The sequence below is a fragment of the Trachemys scripta genome, chromosome 2 (genome assembly GCF_013100865.1).
Source record: "Trachemys scripta elegans isolate TJP31775 chromosome 2, CAS_Tse_1.0, whole genome shotgun sequence".
Taxonomy (NCBI): Eukaryota; Metazoa; Chordata; order Testudines; family Emydidae; genus Trachemys; species Trachemys scripta.
Window position 1 is genome coordinate 72,793,166 of NC_048299.1, and position 18,357 is coordinate 72,811,522.

The 18,357-nt window shown below is 42.9% G+C and overlaps 1 protein-coding gene and 1 long non-coding RNA gene across 3 annotated transcripts in view; one reads left to right on the forward strand and one right to left on the reverse strand.

The window, feature by feature from the left end:
- DYNC1LI1 (dynein cytoplasmic 1 light intermediate chain 1) overlaps window positions 1–18,357 on the reverse strand; it is a 56,344-nt gene that overhangs the window by 19,797 nt on the left and 18,190 nt on the right. For both annotated transcript variants that reach the window (XM_034760849.1, XM_034760850.1), the window contains exons 3-5: window positions 17,483–17,599; window positions 13,933–14,163; window positions 2,363–2,532 (exon numbers count right to left, since the gene is read on the reverse strand). In XM_034760849.1, the coding sequence (XP_034616740.1) occupies window positions 2,363–2,532; window positions 13,933–14,163; window positions 17,483–17,599 (518 nt within the window). The remainder of the gene's footprint in view (window positions 1–2,362; window positions 2,533–13,932; window positions 14,164–17,482; window positions 17,600–18,357) is intronic.
- The window catches only part of LOC117872421, a 40,331-nt gene that overhangs the window by 14,456 nt on the left and 7,518 nt on the right, over window positions 1–18,357 (forward strand). The gene's annotated exons all lie outside the window — the stretch shown is intronic.

Genomic DNA, 18,357 nt, shown 5'->3' on the forward strand with positions numbered 1-18,357 from the left:
CTATGGAATGGTAAGAACTGCAAGTTTTTCAGATGCAGCAAAAGACTCACTAGAGCCCTGTACAGATACAAAAGCGTGTATCCGCATCTGCAGGGGCTCTACACCATGGCCAGGCTACAGCTCCAAGAGCCATTCCCTCCCCCGGGTTGGAGCTGGGTCGGGGAGAGCCACAAGGGCAGCTGTGGGGAGGCCGCACAGAGTCGCGGACCCTCCACCTGCCCTTGGCCAGGCAGGGACACAGCCAGGGGCTGCTCTCAGGCTCTGCCCTCCCCCTCTCTGCAGGCAGGTGGAGGGTTCGCTGTGGCTCCCCAGCTGGGCTCCACACTGGCCTGGCTGGGGTGGGGGGGATGACCTGTGGAGCTGCTTGGGCTCCCCGCCCAGGGCAGCTGGAGTGTCCGCCGTGGCTCCCCACAGCTGTCCACCTAGCTCTTACCATGGCCAGGCTGTGACTACGAGAGCCACCCACCCCGGCCGGAGCTAGGTTGGGGAAAGCCGTGCTGGCAGCTGTGGGGAGCCTGGGTCCCTCCACCTGCCCTAGGCAGGGGGCCCAATCAGCCCCCAGCTTGTGTCCCTGGCCCCCCCCCCCAGGCTCCCAGCCCAGGGCAGGTGGAGGGTCTCCAGGGTCTGCGACATGGTTCCTCACAGCTGCCTGCCCAGCTCTTACCGTCAGAGCCCTGTGCAGATACAAAATTTGTATCCGCATCTGCGCTATTCACAGAAACGGTCCACAGATACAAAGCAGATAGCCCTAGATTTGCAGGGCTCTAAGAATCACACAGCGGAGGACTGCACCTATGTTGAAATCAAAACACGGTACTCTCTGCAGTGGGTTTAGCTATTGTGGTATCAGGGCCATTAAAACACCTAGACATACAAAAATCCTATCTAGCTCTGCAACAACAAAAAAAAAACCACACCACAAGAAACAAACAGGGTTTTGACTAAAAAGTGAAAACACTGGCCAACTGGTGAAGTGACAGTAATAGTATGATAACAAGCTTATTCCCTCATTCCCTGGGCTAGGACACACTGAAAATACAGCTTGCTTATGTCCATGACCATTGCAGGGCCAAAAGGAAACAGATCCCAAGAGAACCATACCCAAATCTACCTTGCTAAGAACGTGGGTTACCCAACTACTTATGAAAGTTAGGGAGAAGAGATTATCAGAAGAATCCTAAAAACTGGGAAATATAATGCAGAAACACCTAAACTGCTAACCGAAGAACTCACCTCAATTTTTTTTGCAATCCTCTCCATTTATAAGAGGGAGGTCAGAGTACATTAAAATATGTAAGTGGCTTCATTTTCATGTGCCAATTTTAAAATTTTAAAAAATTCAGCAAGATGGAAAAATCCTACCCAAAAGACGGAATTATATTTGTGTAATTTGTTTTAAAGAAACCCTGATCAGGTTGTAGATGTGCTGATGGTGGCATTTTCTGTAGCCTTGTCAGATTTATTCTGGAAAGCCTAGAACATCACAGAGCTGCTTCTGTTAGCAGAAGTGAGCCAAATCAGTAATTAAATAAGAATTAAACTTTTGGTCTGCACATGCATTTGCGTGCGTGCACGCGCGCACACACACACACACACACACGAAAAACTGCTTGATTCATGCTCATGGTGTAGCTGTTAGTCAGTCTCAGGGGATAATAATTTTGATATAGCTCAGAATTTGTTTTTTGTTTGTTTGTTTTTTATTTGCAAAGTTTGGTTCTTCTGCTCTGTTCTACTATGCTCATTTTGCTTGATTAAATCAATCTTCAAAAGATTCACTAGAATTAGGATGATAAAGATGTTAACAAGGTATTTTTTTAATTTATAAATTGATGACCTGCCTGTGATCAAGTACTGTCGGCTGCTTTTAGTTATATCTTCCACATCTAACCTGAGGACATAAAAATAAACCAATTCCTAAAACTTTGGGAAAAATCTAAAATTTGGAACTTCCTGACTTTAGAATGCTTGATTTGCAATCCTATGCTAAGTAGCCTCAGAACATTTACATGATTTTACCCTTATTTCAACTTTCTAGATAGTAAATTGACTCTCCCCCAGAAGCGCCATTATGTTTTGAACGTATCTGAAGTAAAAGAATACAAACAATAGCACCTCATGTCTAGATATCTTTGTTTACTAGCATCAACATTCAGAAAAGTGTTAATGCATTTCAAGGGAGAAAAATGCCTATGCTCCACAAAAAGTGGCTTTTAAAAAATTCTTATCAGGGAAAAACCAAAGTATTTATAATTGAGTGCTTTCTTCAGTTTAGAAGAGCCAAATATTGCCAGCCACCCATAACCAGAAGCACACTTTTAAAGTAAAATATGCAAAAACAATTCTAAAATTTGAAACAAACCTTTGTACAAACTACTACTACTGGAATGCCTAAGTTACATGTTAGCGTATCTGCACCCAGCGGCAAAATCACACTGTCATCTTTGTCTTCCTGCATTGATGTATTTCTTCTTTGTGGAGAAGCTGGAAAATCCTCTCCTGGTTCTATATATTCCTGGAAATCTCTTACCACTGAAATGAAAGAAAAATATTAACCTATAATGGCAGCCACTTATTATTTCAACAATAATTATTCCCATTGACAAAATCCACTTACTGTACACTACACAGTAAGTGTTTGTTCATGTTTAAAAAGCTCAAAAAAAGCGCATGAAATGCTACCACTAATGTTTGGCCTGTACAGTGCAGAAGAATACTAGTAAGTCTAGTATCTGATACATCCATGACTGGAAAGAAGTGTACAGCAAGACATTAAGTTTACTAAAGAATTATAAGAGCACAGTCAATACGCAGGACACTATAAATCCAACTATTGTTTAGATTCTACTGTGGAAGTGCTTAAAGGTCTCAGTCAGTTTCCCACTGCCATGGGCACTACACACCCAATGAAAAGGTAAGTTCTGCTCTTTGAGGCAGAGACTATTTAAAGTATATCATGAGACAGAGTGGATATAAGCAGATAAAGATGAATAGCAATACTGAGAATTATGATTAGCAGAAGCAGCAGTATTCACAATAGACAAGCTTCCTAGCTGTTGTGTTGTGCCAGTGAAACTAAAATCAGGAATAGTCATCCAAATTTTTACATCTCTTTACAAATGCACAATAACAAGCAACAAAAATAGAAGGGAATATACCACAGTCAGACAGTAATACATCTCTAATTTCCACTACTGATAGTTATTCTATCTGTTGTCAATTGGTAAAGCGAACAACCCCCTTCACCTGAGAGACCACAACGTAATTTCATTTTATTTTGGCCACTGTAGTGTTTAACACTATACCCTGAATATTTTAACACTATAGTAGGAAGGAGTGTCACTACAGAGTTTTTCTATTATATCTGAAAGCCTAAACCAGACCATATTATTTGTGTGAATTACAAACTCTATGGATTAACAAAGTACACAGAACTTCTACTAAACTCTACTATTGAAACTCCTTTTTGTAAAGTTCACTGTGGTACAGAGAACAGGCAGAATAGTGGTAGATAAAAAGATAAGAATTGTGTGTATAGATTGAATTGAATTGAAAGGGACTCCTACAAAAAATAGGAACATGAACAAATTATAAAGGATGACTAAAATAGAATAGCGGAAGCACATAGGGACAAAATCAGAAAGGCAAAGGCACAAAATGAGTTACGTCTATCAAGGGACATAAAAGGCAACAAGATAAGGTAATATAAAATATTAGGACCAAGCAAAAGACGACGGAAAGTGTAGGTCCACTATGACGGAAAATATTAGGACCAAGCAAAAGATGACAGAAAGTGCAGGGCCTTAGCAGAGAAGGAGAGCTAATTATGGATAATATCAAGAAGGCTGAGGTGTTAAACCTATTTGGTTTCAGTCTTCACTAAAAAGGTTAACTGTGACCAGATGCTTAACACAGTATTAACAAGTAGGAAGGAACACAAGCCAGAACATAGTAAGAAGATGTTAAAGAATATTTAGGTAAGTTAGGTGTATTCAACTCAGTAGGCCCTGATGAAATTCACTCCTGGGTATTTAAGGAACTAACTAGCTAAAGCAATCTCAGAACCATTAGCTATTATCATTCAGAACTCATGGAGGACAGGTGAGGTCCCAGAAGACTGAGGAAGGACAAACATAGTACATTAAAAAGGAGAACAAAAAGAATCCACAAGTTATAGACCAGTCAGCCTAGCTTCACAATACTTGGAAAGATACTGGAATAAATTATTAAACAATCAGTTTGTAAGCACCTAGAGAATAAGATTATAAGGAACAGCCAGCATGGATCTGTCAAGAGCCAAACATGCCAAAGCACCCTAATTTCCTTCTTTGAAGGGGTTACTGGCCTAGTGGATAATGGTAAGCAGTAGATGTGATGTATCTTGATTTTAGTAAGGCTTTTGACATAATCCCCAACAGGAACTCTCATAGGCAAACTAGGGAAATGTTGTCTAGATGAAACTACTACAAGGTGGGAGCACTACCGATTGAAAGACCATACTCAAAGTAGTTACTGGGAGGGATGTATCTCGTGGGGTCCCACATGGGTCTGTCTGGTACTATTCAATACTTGTATTAATGACTTGGTTAATGGAGTAGAGAGTAGGTTTATAAAATTTGCAGATGACACCAAGCTGGGAGGTGTTGAAACCACTTCGGAGGACAGGATTAGAATTCAAAATGACTGACAAATTGGAGAATTGGTCCTAAATCAACAAGATGAAATTCAGTGAAGACAAATGCAAAGTGCTTCACTTAGGAAAAAATATCAAATGCACAAATACAAAATGGGGGATAACTTGCTAGGCGGTTGTACCACTCAAATGGATCTGGGGTAACAGCGGATCACAATTTGAATAAAAGTCAAAAAATAAACATGATTCAGTTGCAAAAAAATGTTCAGTATCATTCTGCGATATATTAACAAGAGATTCTTATGAAAGACATAGGAGGTAACTGTCCCACTCTACTTGGCACTGGTAAAGCCTCATCTGGAATACTGTGTGCAACTTCGTGCACCACTCTTTAGGAAAGAGGTGGACAAACTGGAGAGAGTCCAGAGAAGAGCAACAAAAGTGATAAAGGGTTTAGAAAATCTGATTTATGAGAAAAGGTTAAAAAACTAGTCTTGAGAAAAGAAGACTGAAAGAAGAACCTGATAACTGATAACAGTTTTCAAATATGTTCAGAGCTGTTATGAAGAGGATAGTGATCAACAATGGACATGGAGAACAGAAGGTAGGACAAGTAGCAATTGGCTTAATCTGCAGCAAAAGAGATTTAGGTTAGATGTTAGGAAAAAACAACTATAAGGATAGTTAAATATTGGAATAGGCTTCCAAGGGATGTTGTGGAATCCCTGCCATTAAAGGTTTTAAAGAAAATGTTAGACAAACACCTTTCAGGGATGGCCTATCTCAGTATGGGGGAGGCTTGGCTAGATGGTTTACTAAAGTCCTTTCCAGCTCTAGATTTTTATGATTCATTTATTGTATATCGTAAGTATTGATTACAGTGTGTTTTTCATGTAAATGAATTTCATGGACTGTAAAGGTATATAGTAGAGTACATGCATATGATAAATTACTCTGAACTTGAGAAATTATGTATGACCAGGTAATTAAAGGCTACAGTAATAAATATGATCAAAGGGACATAATGAAGGCTACATAGTAAAAGCTTACTCAATTCCTTACTTGCCATGCAAACTTTTTTTTTTTTTAAACTGATTTTCCTAGATTCTTCCCACATCCAAAATCACATAACAAAATCATCCAAAGCCCAAGATTTGGTGGTGATGGGGGACTTCAACTATCCAAATATATGTTGGGAAAATAACACAGCGGAGCACAGACTATCCAACAAATTCTTGGACTGCATTGCAGACAACTTTTTATTTCGGAAGGTTGAAAAAGCTACTGGGGGAAGCTGTTCTAGACTTGATTTTAACAAATAGGGAGGAACTCATTGAGAATTTGAAAGTAGAAGGCAGCTTGGGTGAAAGTGATCATGAAATCATAGAGTTTGCAATTCTAAGGAAGGGTAGAAGGGAGTACAGCAAAATAGAGACAATGGATTTCAGGAAGGCAGATTTTGGTAAGCCAGACAGCTGATAGGTAAGGTCCCATGGAAATCAAGACTGAGGGGAAAAACAACTGAGGAGAGTTGGCAGTTTTTCAAAAGGACACTATTAAGGGCTCAAAAGCAAGCTATTCCGCTGGTTAGGAAAGATAGAAAATGTGGCAAAAGACCACCTTGGCTTAACCACGAGATCTTGCATGATCTAAAAAATAAAAAGGAGTCATATAAAAAATGGAAACTAGGACAGATTACAAAGGAGGAATATAGGCAAACAACACAGGAATACAGGGGCAAGATTAGAAAGGCAAAGGCACAAAATGAGCTCAAACTAGCTATAGGAATAAAGGGAAACAAGACGACTTTTTATCAATACATTAGAAGCAAGAGGAAGACCAAAGACAGGGTAGGCCCACTGCTCAGTGAAAAGGGAAAAACAGTAAAGGAAACTTGGAAATGTCAGAGATGCTTAATGACTTCTTTGTTTCGGTCTTCACCGAGAAGTCTGAAGGAATACCTAACATAGTGAATGCTAACGGGAAGGGGGTAGGTTTAGAAGTTAAAATAAAAAAAGAACAAGTTAAAAATCACTTAGAAAAGTTAGATGCCTGCAAGTCATCAGGGCCTGATGAAATGCATCCTAGAATACTCAAGGAGCTAATAGAGGAGGTATCTGAGCCTCTAGCTATTATCTTTGGAAAATCATGGGAGACGGGAGAGATTCCAGAAGACTGGAAAAGGGCAAATATAGTGCCCATCTGTAAAAAGGGAAATAAAAACAACCCAGGAAACTATAGACCAGTTAGTTTAACTTCTGTGCCAGGGAAGATAATGGAGCAAGTAAATAAGGAAATCTGCAAACACTTGGAAGGTGGTAAGGTGATAGAGAATAGGCAGCATGGATTTGTAAAGAACAAATTGTGTCAAACCAATCTGATAGCTTTCTTCGATAGGATAACAAGTCTCGTGGATAAGGGAGAAGCTGTGAATGTGGTATACCTAGACTTTAGTAAGGCATTTGATACAGTCTTGCATGATATTCTTATCGATAAACTAGGCAAATACAATTTAGATGGGGCTACTATAAGGTGGGTGCATAACTGGCTGGATAACCATACTCAGAGTTGTTATTAATGGTTCCCAACCCTGCTGGAAAGGCATAACAAGTGGGGTTGCGCAGGGGTCAGTTTTGGGACTGGCTCTGTTCAATATCTTCATTAAGACTTGGATATTGGCATAGAAAGTATGCTTATTAAGTTTGCGGATGATACCAAACTGGGAGGGATTTCAACTGCTTTGGAGGACACTGTCATAATTCAAAATGATCTGGACAAATTGGAGAAATGGTCTGAGGTAAACAGGATGAAGTTTAACAAAGACAAATGCAAAGTGCTCCACTTAGGAAGAAAAAATCAGTTTCACACATACAGAATGGGAAGAGACTGTCTAGGAAGGAGTATGGCAGAAAGGGATCTAGGGGTTATAGTGGACCACAAGCTAAATATGAGTCAACAGTGTGATGCTGTTGCAAAAAAAGCAAACATGATTCTGGGATGTATTAACAGGTGTGTTGTGAGCAAGACACGAGAAGTCATTCTTCCGCTCTACTCTGCTCTGGTTAGGCCTCAGCTGGAGCTGGGCACCGCATTTCAAGAAAGATGTGGAAAAATTGAAGAGGGTCCAGAGAAGAGCAACAAGAATGATTAAAGGTCTTGAGAACATGACCTATGAAGGAAGGCTGAAAGAATTGGGTTTGTTTAGTTTGGAAAAAAGAGTAGACTGAGAGGCAACATGATAGTTTTCAGGTATCTAAAAGGGTGTCATAAGGAGGAGGGAGAAAACCTGTTCACCTTAGCCTTTAAGGATAGAACAAGAAGCAATGGGCTTAAACTGCAGCAAGGGAGGTTTAGGTTGGACATTAGGAAAAAGTTCCTAACTGTCAGGGTGGTTAAACACTGGAATAAATTGCCTAGGGAGGCTGTGGAATCTCCATCTCTGGAGATATTTAAGAGTAGGTTAGATAAATGTCTATTAGGGATGGTCTAGACAGTATTTGGTCCTGCCATGAGGGCAGGGGACTGGACTCGATGACCTCGCAAGGTCCCTTCCAGTCCTAGAATCTATGAATGAATCTATGAATCCCAATTCCATCATTTGGAGCTATTTAGGTGGACACTACCAAAATGCGTTGTCCCACACACTTTTCATGTTCACAGGAGGGAGAACCTCTCCTGCAAACACAGGTGCTGTGGAGAGCCTGCTTTCACACTTCGTAAGACCACCAGAGTAAAGTCCCTCCTCCAGAAGAGCTTGAGAGCTCCATAAGGCTCCTACTCCAGCTATAGACCTGCTAGATGGAGCCTTGCTCATCTGCAGTCCTACATTCCTTGGCAGGTCTGAGCTATGGAGACTTTAGACAGGCCCGTATGGAAGCGGGGCATGGGTGCCATTGAAACAAACCAGGATTTGCATGGAAAAGTACTATGACCCAAGCACAATATATATTTTTTATAAACAGGAACTTGCTGGAGCTTTACATCATTGTACTTCGAGCCCAGCATGTAACTTTTTTCTACGTGAAAGCATTTCAAGGGCTCCTTGGCCTCCCAAGCCTTATCTCCAAAATGAGCTAGCTTTTCTCCTACTCTCTCCTGTGGCCTTTGAGAGCTGCTCTGCTGTGAAGTTCTTAGGGTATATCTTCATGCAAAGTCTCCTACTCAAGTCTTGCCCCAAACAATCCTCCTGTCTATATAAAATCCTCTCACTCAAATATGGTGGTTCTTTCAACCTAGGTTAGCTGGCTCATCTGGGAATATACGCTAAAATCCAAGTGAGGTTTTCACTTGAGCTGATAACCCACCCATTTTGCAATGAGGATGCAACCTAATCACTCAAGTGCTGATAATCCTCAAATGCCCACCCACAATTCCCTCTGTGTCCCCAGAAGTTACAGGCAAGTTCTCCCAGGGAAAGAATCAGCATAGTTCAACTTACTGCAGCACAATGGGATGGGCCCTAGAAGTCCTAGCGATACACATGCATGAATGCAGCACCAGTGAGGAGAGTAATTTGAATATGGCTTTTCAGTGTTGTTGCTCACACCTGAGTTAGGCTGACCCAGGTGCTAATCACCCAAGTTAGCACTGCAGAGAAGACATACACTTAGGCCTTAGCTACACTTGCAAGTTACAGTGCTGTAAAGCCTCCCCCAGCACTGTAACTCACTCCCCGTCCACACTGGAAGGGCACTTACAGCACTGTATCTCCCTGGGTACACCGCTGCAGGTACTCCACATCTCAGAGGAATAACAGCTGCAGTGGAGTGGCTACGACTCACGAGTGTGAGTGTAAACGCTTGCAGCGCTGTACTAATCACCTTGCCAAGTGGCCAATTCTCTCCATTGTTTTGACTGGCTGCAGGAATGCGGAAGTGCCAGTTTCAAAGCTCGTACCACAGAGAAAAGCAAACAGTTTGCAGCTTGCTTTGAGTGAGTAAATGAATGAGCAGGGGGCCGGGAGTTCGGAACTTGCAAAATAGAGAGCTCACATGCTCCAAAAAGCACTCTCTCTCCCCCCACACTCCCTATCACAATCCACCCCACCCCCCGTTTTGAAAAGCACGTTGCAGCCACATGAATGCTGGGATAGCTGCCCATAATGCACCGCTCCCAACACAGTTGCAAATGTTGCAAATGTGGCCACACCACTGCGCTGGCAGCTGTCAGTGTGGACAGACTGCAGCGCTTTTCCCTACTCAGCTGTACAAAGACAGGTTTACCTCACAGCGCTGTACAGTTGCAAGTGTAGCCAAGGCCTTAGGCTACACCTGTACAGCAATTAAACATCCACAGCTGGCCTGGGTCAGCTGACTTGGGCTGGGGGGGTGGGGGAGAGAAGAGGGCTTCAGCTGCAGGACTGAAAAATTGATGTGTAGATGTTTGGGCTCAGGCTGGAACCCAAGCTGTGGGATCCCAGGGGGGAGGGGGTGGAAGGTCCCAGAGTCCAGGCACCAGCCCAAGCCCAAATGTCTACATAGCCATTTTTAAGCCCCACAGCCCAAGCCCCGCAAGCCTGAGTCAGCCAACCTGGGCAAGCTGCAGGTCTTTTATCCCAATGTAGATGTACTCTTAGAATGTTCAGCAATGGAACCAATGGCTGCAGCAGAAGAGCTCATTTCCTGTTCCTCTAGCACAGTGATTCTCAAACTTTTGTACTGGTGACCCCTTTTTACATAACAAGTCTCCAAGTGTGACAACTTTTTAATATATTTAACACTATTATAAATGCTGGTGGCAAAGTAGGGTTTGGGGTGGAGGCTGACAGCTCGCGACCCCCCACATAATAACCTCAGGACCTCCTGAGGGATCCCGACCCCCAGTTTGAGAACCCCTGCTCTAGCAGAACCTTCGGAGGGCCACAAGAGCCCTCTCTTAACCCTTTACAACTTTTGCATGGATGGAGGGTAGGGCTTCTATAGGATATGCTTAGGTTAGTCTGTGGCCAGGCTTATTTGTTCACTTTTTGCTTTGCGGCTACAGTTAGTCATGTATGTATATATGTATGACAGTCCTCCTTCACTGCACATTATGAATTGTGCAAGAAAATTTTCTTGAAAGCTTCACGTTGTGCATCTGTATTTCAAACTAGTAATATCTCTGAATCTAAACCAAGTTTCACTGGAAGATTCAAAGATATTTCTGAGCTAAATTCCTACTCCACATTTTTAATATAATGGGAAAGTCTTCCCCATTCCCCCCCCCCCCCCCCCCCCCCACACACTAAAAATTGGCCCCAGCTACAGCTCTGCTCCCACTCCCAGCCTTGGCCCCTGGCTGCAACTCTGTTCCGGTCCCTGTCCCCAGCCTCAGCCCCATACCCACCTCCAGCTGTGGTACCCTTACTGCTGTCCTGGTCTTGGCTCTGAGGGGGGGCACGGACGGGGCAGAGGGGTTGCAATCCTCAAAAGTTTGGGGACCACTGCTCTACATTTCCAATTGCTCATAGTTCTCAGGCACGTCAAGAAATGAAATTTTCCACGGTCTTATTCAATTTAAAGATTTATTTATTTATTTAAAAAGAACATAAGTACAACTAGTTCATCCATCTGAATAGGAAAGTAGGGTAAATGCTTTCCTCATATGTTCTATCTTTGTAATTCACATTTCAAGCTTCAGTCATCTACATCTGAGGACTATAAAACAAAGCCAACGAGGAAGGAAAAATAACTTAAGAAAATTGGTTCAATATTTTTAAGACTATGAGTGCTAAAATAACCACTGAGCACATGAACTTTAGGAATTATTTTTTAACTAGTATTTTATGACACCCTTACCTTATAATGATTTAGAACATGTTGCCCTAGTTAAAGGCTGCCCCAACATTGTCCTTTTCTTAAAGCAGAAAAAAACAAAATCAAACACAAAAACTAATGCCATTGAAATTAAGAAATCAAGTACACAAGTCAGGAAAATCTAAAGATCAAAGTTTTTAAACACAATGCTGACAGGGTCTCTCCCCCCCCCCCCCCCCCCCCCGCCGTTAAATGAAAATCTAATTACTTCCCTAACTTGTGTACTTTATTTCTCTTTCTGAATGTAAAATGAAAGATCACTAAATACAAAAACCCAGACGTGAGAAGAACTAGTTAGGCCATATCTGGAAATCAAAACCATCATTTTTGATATAGTAAAAGATGATAATTGATGTGTAAATACTACTTCCCCTAATTTAGTGCAACTTCCAAGCTCAGTTAGAACAAGCAGCCCTATCCTGAAGATAATGACTCAATGTAACTAACGGGCTAAATCAGTAGTAAATAGTTTTGAAGAAAACAAAGGCTAGATACTAAAAAGGTAATCAAGCAAACACAAGAACCAGATGTGCTCAATAAAGAGACAAGCACTAAAGAAAGCAGGCAAAATTTATTTTTCAGATGGAACACTTTATAGCTTTTCAGTGACATTCATCAAGTAAGGGACACAATTAGGTAACCAGAGGCAAAGACTCCAGCATTATTTTACTTGAGGCAGAGACATTGCCTCCATAAGGCTTCCAACCCAAAGAATAAAACCAGATCCTGGAGCAGGTTTTGGGCTCCCCTATAAAAATCAGAGCCACTAAGCCAGTCCTTTAAGAAAATCCTTGAAGGAATGATTGAATGTGACTCTCAAATGATAATTCATCCTTATATAAAACCCTGTAGAAGGGTTCGGCCCTCTCTGGGGCGGCGGGGAACCAGACTGCCTCGCTACGTCCATCGGGTTATTTCGGGGGAACTAGCCTGGCCACGGGGTTTCATGCCGCGGCAATGGTAGAGACCAACAAACAGCTCTATTCCGCAGACCCAGGCCCTGGGTCAGGGCGGGGCAATAGAGAGTCTATGGCTCAGGCCCTTACGCAGGGGCTAAGCAAACAAATGAGTTCAGGAGGCCTAGTCCCTGGCTTCGAAGGGCCTGGGGAAAAGGGGGGACTGCCACATTGGGTGGCAGGTGGGACGCAGGCCCACCCACTCCACTGCGTCCCAGCCCGGGGCCCTAACAGCGGCAGATGGCCTGCTGCTATGTCAGTGGAGATCATGGCCACAACACACTGACATTAGCTCTGGGTGTGCTGCAGCCAGACTAGGGTCGGCTGCCCCCGGGCTACTTCCTACCTCCCCCTCTAGAGGTACCTGCGTCTGGACGGTGTCCTCCACAGAATCAAACACCATGGGCTCTTCAGGGTACTCAGCGAGAGGTAGGCTTGGCAGCTCCTCTGGGTAACTTGCCACAGGTAGGCTTAACAGCTTCCCCGGGGTCTGGTCAGCATCAGGCCTCGGCTGGTCTGGCCAGTCCTCGGATCGGTCGCAGACTGCAGGAGTCTCCCCACCAGGAGCTAGGCCACAGGTGTCTGGCTTCTCCGGCGGTTGGGCCTCTAGTGAGCTCTGTGGTTGGGCTTTTGTACTTCCTGTCCTGCGCCCTGACCTCTGGGGGGGCGGGCGCAAGCTCCACTGGCTCCACCCACTTTGGTGTCCGCAGGGGCTCGTCCCTCTCCAGGGCGGCGGGGAACCAGACCGCCTCGCTACAAGCCCCAATAGATATTTATCCAAACACAAACGAGCAGTCCGTCTTAACATTTAACTTAAGGTTTCAATTCCAGAACTGTGTCAACTATTGCAGTACTGTACACTTTAGCAAAGCACAGTTCTACCTAAAAAGGATGATCTGGCTGTTAGGGCCCTAGCCTAGGATTCAGAGATTTGGGTTCAAATCTCTGCTCTGCCACAGACTTCCTGTACCACTGTGAGCATGTCACTTAGGCCCAGATTTTTAAATGTATTTAGGCACTGCTCCACCTGGTGTTGCTACACCTAACTGACTTAGCAGCTGATCGCACTAGCACTAGTGCTATTGATGGTGCAAAATTTAATGCAGACAGGGCTCAGGCATTTTTACTACGTCACAAAAGCCTGAACAGAGGCACATTGGTTCAAAATTCTCCAGTGTAGACAATGTCTTTGAGCAAATACAATTAGTACTACCCAAGTGATGAAGGCGGAAACAGTGCCTATGTGCTGCCTTTTAGAGCCCAATGCCTTATATCTACCTAGCTGTGCAGTCGAACAGAACTGCAAGACAAAATCTTTGAAGAGCAAGGCTTTTAGAAGTTACAACTTTTATGCTAATTCAAAGTTTTTCTAAACAGAGAAATATTACTTGTGCATTGAAGGTACTTTAACAGAACAGTTTAGATAACCTAACTCAAGATAGTTACTGAGTTTCCAAAGAATAAAAACAGTCTGCATCAGAAGTTAAATAGATCAAAAAAGCATTAAGTATATTTAATTTCAACTGTTTCTATTTTTTAAAATACTCACACTTTTGTTCCATTTCTTTCATTTCTTCAGGAGGAATTTTTAATTTGTCAATATGCTCTCTTACAACACTTGCCCACTTTTGTAAGGAATCCAATGCAGTCCAAGGCCTAGACATGTCTACGACCAGCATAACCAGAGTGTCCTTTAGAGAGTTAGCCTCCATTGCAAATTTAAGGAGACCTTTATGATACAGGTCACCATCCAAAATCCACACATTACATCTTGTTTGATCTGTAATAAAAAGTAGAAAATACAGATTTTAGTTTATGTCTTGTAAGTTATGCTTTTAAAATGTAGTCTATAGGATCATGGTTAGTATATTAGGGCTGGTCCACATTAACTCCCCACTTCGAACTAAGATATGCAACTTCAGCTACGTGAATAATGTAGCTGAAGTCGAAATATGTTAGTTCGAACTTACCGCGGGTCCAGACGCGGCAGGCAGGCTTCCCCGTTGACTCCGTGTACTCCTCTCGCGGAGCAGGAGTACCGGCGTCGACGGCAAGCACTTCCGGGATCAATCCCAGAAGATCGATTGCTTACCGCCAGACCCGGAGGTAAGTATAGACGTACCCTTAGAATTGTGTTGACAGTTCTACTAATATCAGATTTCTTAGCTCCTGGTCTCCATGAGATGGTATGGCCTGCTGAGGTGAGTCAGGGGTGGAAGTGGCACTCCCTCTCTGGACCCCGCCATGCAGAGGCGGCTCGAGACCTGCTGGCCCCTGCCCCTAAATAGAAGTCAAACTACGCCTATGCCCAAGGCCCTGCCCCAAGGCTGCTCCTACCCCCGCTGGGCCCTGGAGTTTTTATACCATGTTGAGTTGGGCCTCAGAGGGAAAAAGGTTGAGAACCCGTGATCTACAATCCACCCATCAGCCTCTCCCACTGATTTTTACTCTTGGATCTCTCCTCTCCTCACAATCTTCCACACTCATCTTCTGTGACTTCAGCTTCCATGATGATGACCCAACTCAACCCTTTAACTGCACATTTCCTTGATCTTACCTCTTCATTCAAACTGCAGCCCTGATTCAATGCTCCCACTCATCAAAAATGACATTTCACTGGCCCTTGTCTTCACCAAGGACTGCTTTCTATTCTCTGTTACCAAATTCCCCCCCATCTCCTACCTTTTTTCAGCACTGTCCATCAGCCACCCCAATCCCACTACCTGTGACCTCCATTCCATCAGTGTTGATGACTTTTTCATCTGCTCCCAGCTTCCTCTTCCCTTTTTTCCATTAATATAGTTGTTTATTCTCTCCATGCTTCCACCCTTAACTTTTTCCCCCCTCTCCTATTGCAAGGTCTGCCCTGCCAACCCCTCTGGATCACCCACAACATTTGCTTCCTCTGCTCCTGCTCTTGCTATGCAGAGCATCTCTGGAGGGAGTCCCAGGACCAGTCTGACTATATCCACTATGAATTTCTCTTCCTTCCTGCCATCTTTCTAGCTAAAACAGCTCTACTTTAACTTAACTGAATCCCATGCCCACAATCCCAGCTGCCTTTCTGCCACCTTTGACTTATTCCTCAAAACCTCTCCCTCCTCTAATTCTCTCTCTGCACAGAATCTCGTCAATTTCTTCCAAGAGAAAGTTAACAAAACGTGTGACCTTTCCTCCCCTCGGCATGTCTTCCCTTCCCCTCCTACAATGCTCCTCCTCCATCTCTCCTCTAAACCATCCACTTCCCCCAGTGACCCCATCCCACCCCCTCACGACAACTCACATCCCCACCTTAACCTCTTTATCTCCTCCGGCTCTTTCGCCTCACAATACAAGCATGTGTAAGTCTCTCCCATCTTTAAAAAGCCACCATTGACCCCATTTGTCTCTCCAATTACTGCCCTATCTTCATTTCATCTCTAAATTAATTGAATACACGGTCTACAATGGCTGTCGGTAGTTCCTCTCCACTAATCCATCCTAAACCCACTCCAATCCTGCTTCTTGCATTGAAACAGTCCATCAAAATCTATAAAAACCTCTTCCTCAAAGCTCAGAACCAGGACTCCATTCTTCTCCTCCTTGACCTCTAATCCACCTTTGATGCTACCAACCATGCACTTTCTGAAATCTTGTCCTCTGGCTTCCATGCTGTCCTCTTCTGGTTCTCTTTCCACCACTCTAATCACTCCTTCAGTATGTCCTTTGAAGACCCTCCTCAACCCTCCTCCAAATTTCTAGGGAGATTCCACAAGGCTCTGACCATGGGTCCCTGTCTCTTCTTCCTCAACACTTTATCCCTGAGTAATTGCGTCCACAAACACAAATGTAACTATTCTCTCTATGCTGATGACTCTCAGATCTTCTTCTCTACTCCAGACTTGTCTCCTTCTTCCAAACTAAAATCTCAGCCTTTCTTACAGCTCTTCAGGGATGTCTAGCTATGAGCTCAAACTCTATGGCTAAAACAGACTATTATTCATTCCCCCCCAGCCCCCACACCCCTCTTTTCTCAATCACTGTAAACATCACCTGCCTGTCACTCAGGACTGTAACCTGGGTGTAATCTTCGACTCAGACCTCGCTCTATCCTCATTTCCAGGCTACTCCTAAATTTTGCAATTTCTTTCTGCATAACATCTGGGGGATATGGCCTTTTCTATCCATCCAGGCTCTCATCTCACACCTCAATTACTGTAATATCCTTCTCTCTGAAATTGACAAATGCAATCTTTCTCCACTCATCCATGCAGACTGCTGCTGCAAAAATAATTTTCCTACGCCATCGTTTTGACCACATCACTCCTTTCCATCCCTCCACTGGCTCCCCCTACTAATGCATTAAACACAAGCTACCTGTGTTCACTTTCTTGGCTCTTCACATCCTATCCCCACCCTACTCTCATTCACTACTGAAATGTCACTTCCTGCCTCCTATCCCCATGATGCCAACCTACATCGCCCACTTGTTTGAAAATTCCAAACAAGTACCTTCTTGTTTTGTTCCAGGCTGCCCCTCATGCTTGGGAGGGGCTCCCCATAAACATCCACAAATCTACCTCAGTTTCCCACATCAAATATCTCCTTAAAACTATCTTCTGCTATGAGGTCTACAAAATACTGGACAACTATGCTACCGGTGTGCTGAGACTACTCTCTACCATGCTGACCAATATTATCTCGTTGTTTCCTCACACTTTCCTGTTGGTCTGTTGTCTCGTCATATACTGTAAGCTCTTTGGAGCAAAGACCATCTTTTTATTCTCTCTTTGTATAGCACCTAGCTTAATGGGTTCCTAGGGGCTATAGTAATACAAATAAGTATTCTAAAGACACAACATCATTCTATTCTTGACAGTCTAAACAGAGGGTACCTATCATGATGGTTTCTGTTATGCAGATACCTGTTTATTGGGAATTGGACACACATTTCGCATAAACCAAACTGCCACTTGAAGGTAAGTGTTACTAAAGGCTTGGGCTAAATTTGAGCAAGTGACCTAGGAAATTAAAAACTCCATATCCCACTATTAGCCTGTAAGCCATCCAGTTTAGAATTAAAATCTTCTCACTGCTGAGGATACACAACTGATACTTACCATCTCTATCTTCATCATGCACATTTAAGTACAAGTATTCCATTCCTCTTCCTTTCTTGTACTCCTCTATTCCTTGAAGTTTGCCTATTAAGCTAGTTTTTCCTGCACCATCTTCCCCTAGAAAAAGACAAAAGTTAATATAGATCAAATCTCTGAGTAAATAATGTTACCTACTTACAACTTCTTTTGGGGCAAATATCAGGTAACAATGGGAGTCACTCAGCTAGAACTCATGCAATCTGAAAACATAGGTGTTCGATTTATTCCAAACATATGCATCAGCCCCAACATAACAAATACTAATCATGTCTATTTATAATATTAATATATTTACCACCATTGTAATTTTTCTACTGTAGTATTTTTAATGTTCCTCTTATTTCCTAGCTTAATTAACATTTTCAGAGCATTGCACAATCACTAATTATTTTTAAGTTAAATTTTGACATTCAATATGGTTTAAGTCCACAAAAGCCTAGATTTCAATTCAATCCATCAGAATGCACAGAATTATTTTTCCAATATGAACATGATAACAGATAGTAAGTATATTATTCAAATATCTTACAAATACTATAAAGTCAACTGAAAAGTGCAGTAGTCTAAATCTTAATGTTTTGTACAATCTTTTTAAAAGCAGTTAAATGCAATGTCTTCAGATGAGAACTGGGAAAGGAAGAAATGAACAATGTTTTTCTGCAGCAAATTAACTTTCCCAAAAGTATTTCCCTGGCTGCCACTACCACAGACTTCAGGTCAGCCCTCCATCAGGGTGGTAAGCAATAATTACAAGGGCAGATTAAAAGGTGATGTGTGTGAAGAGGGGTGTCACAGTTTCCTTCTCTTTCCTTTAAAAAAAGGTTTCTAGCCCTTAC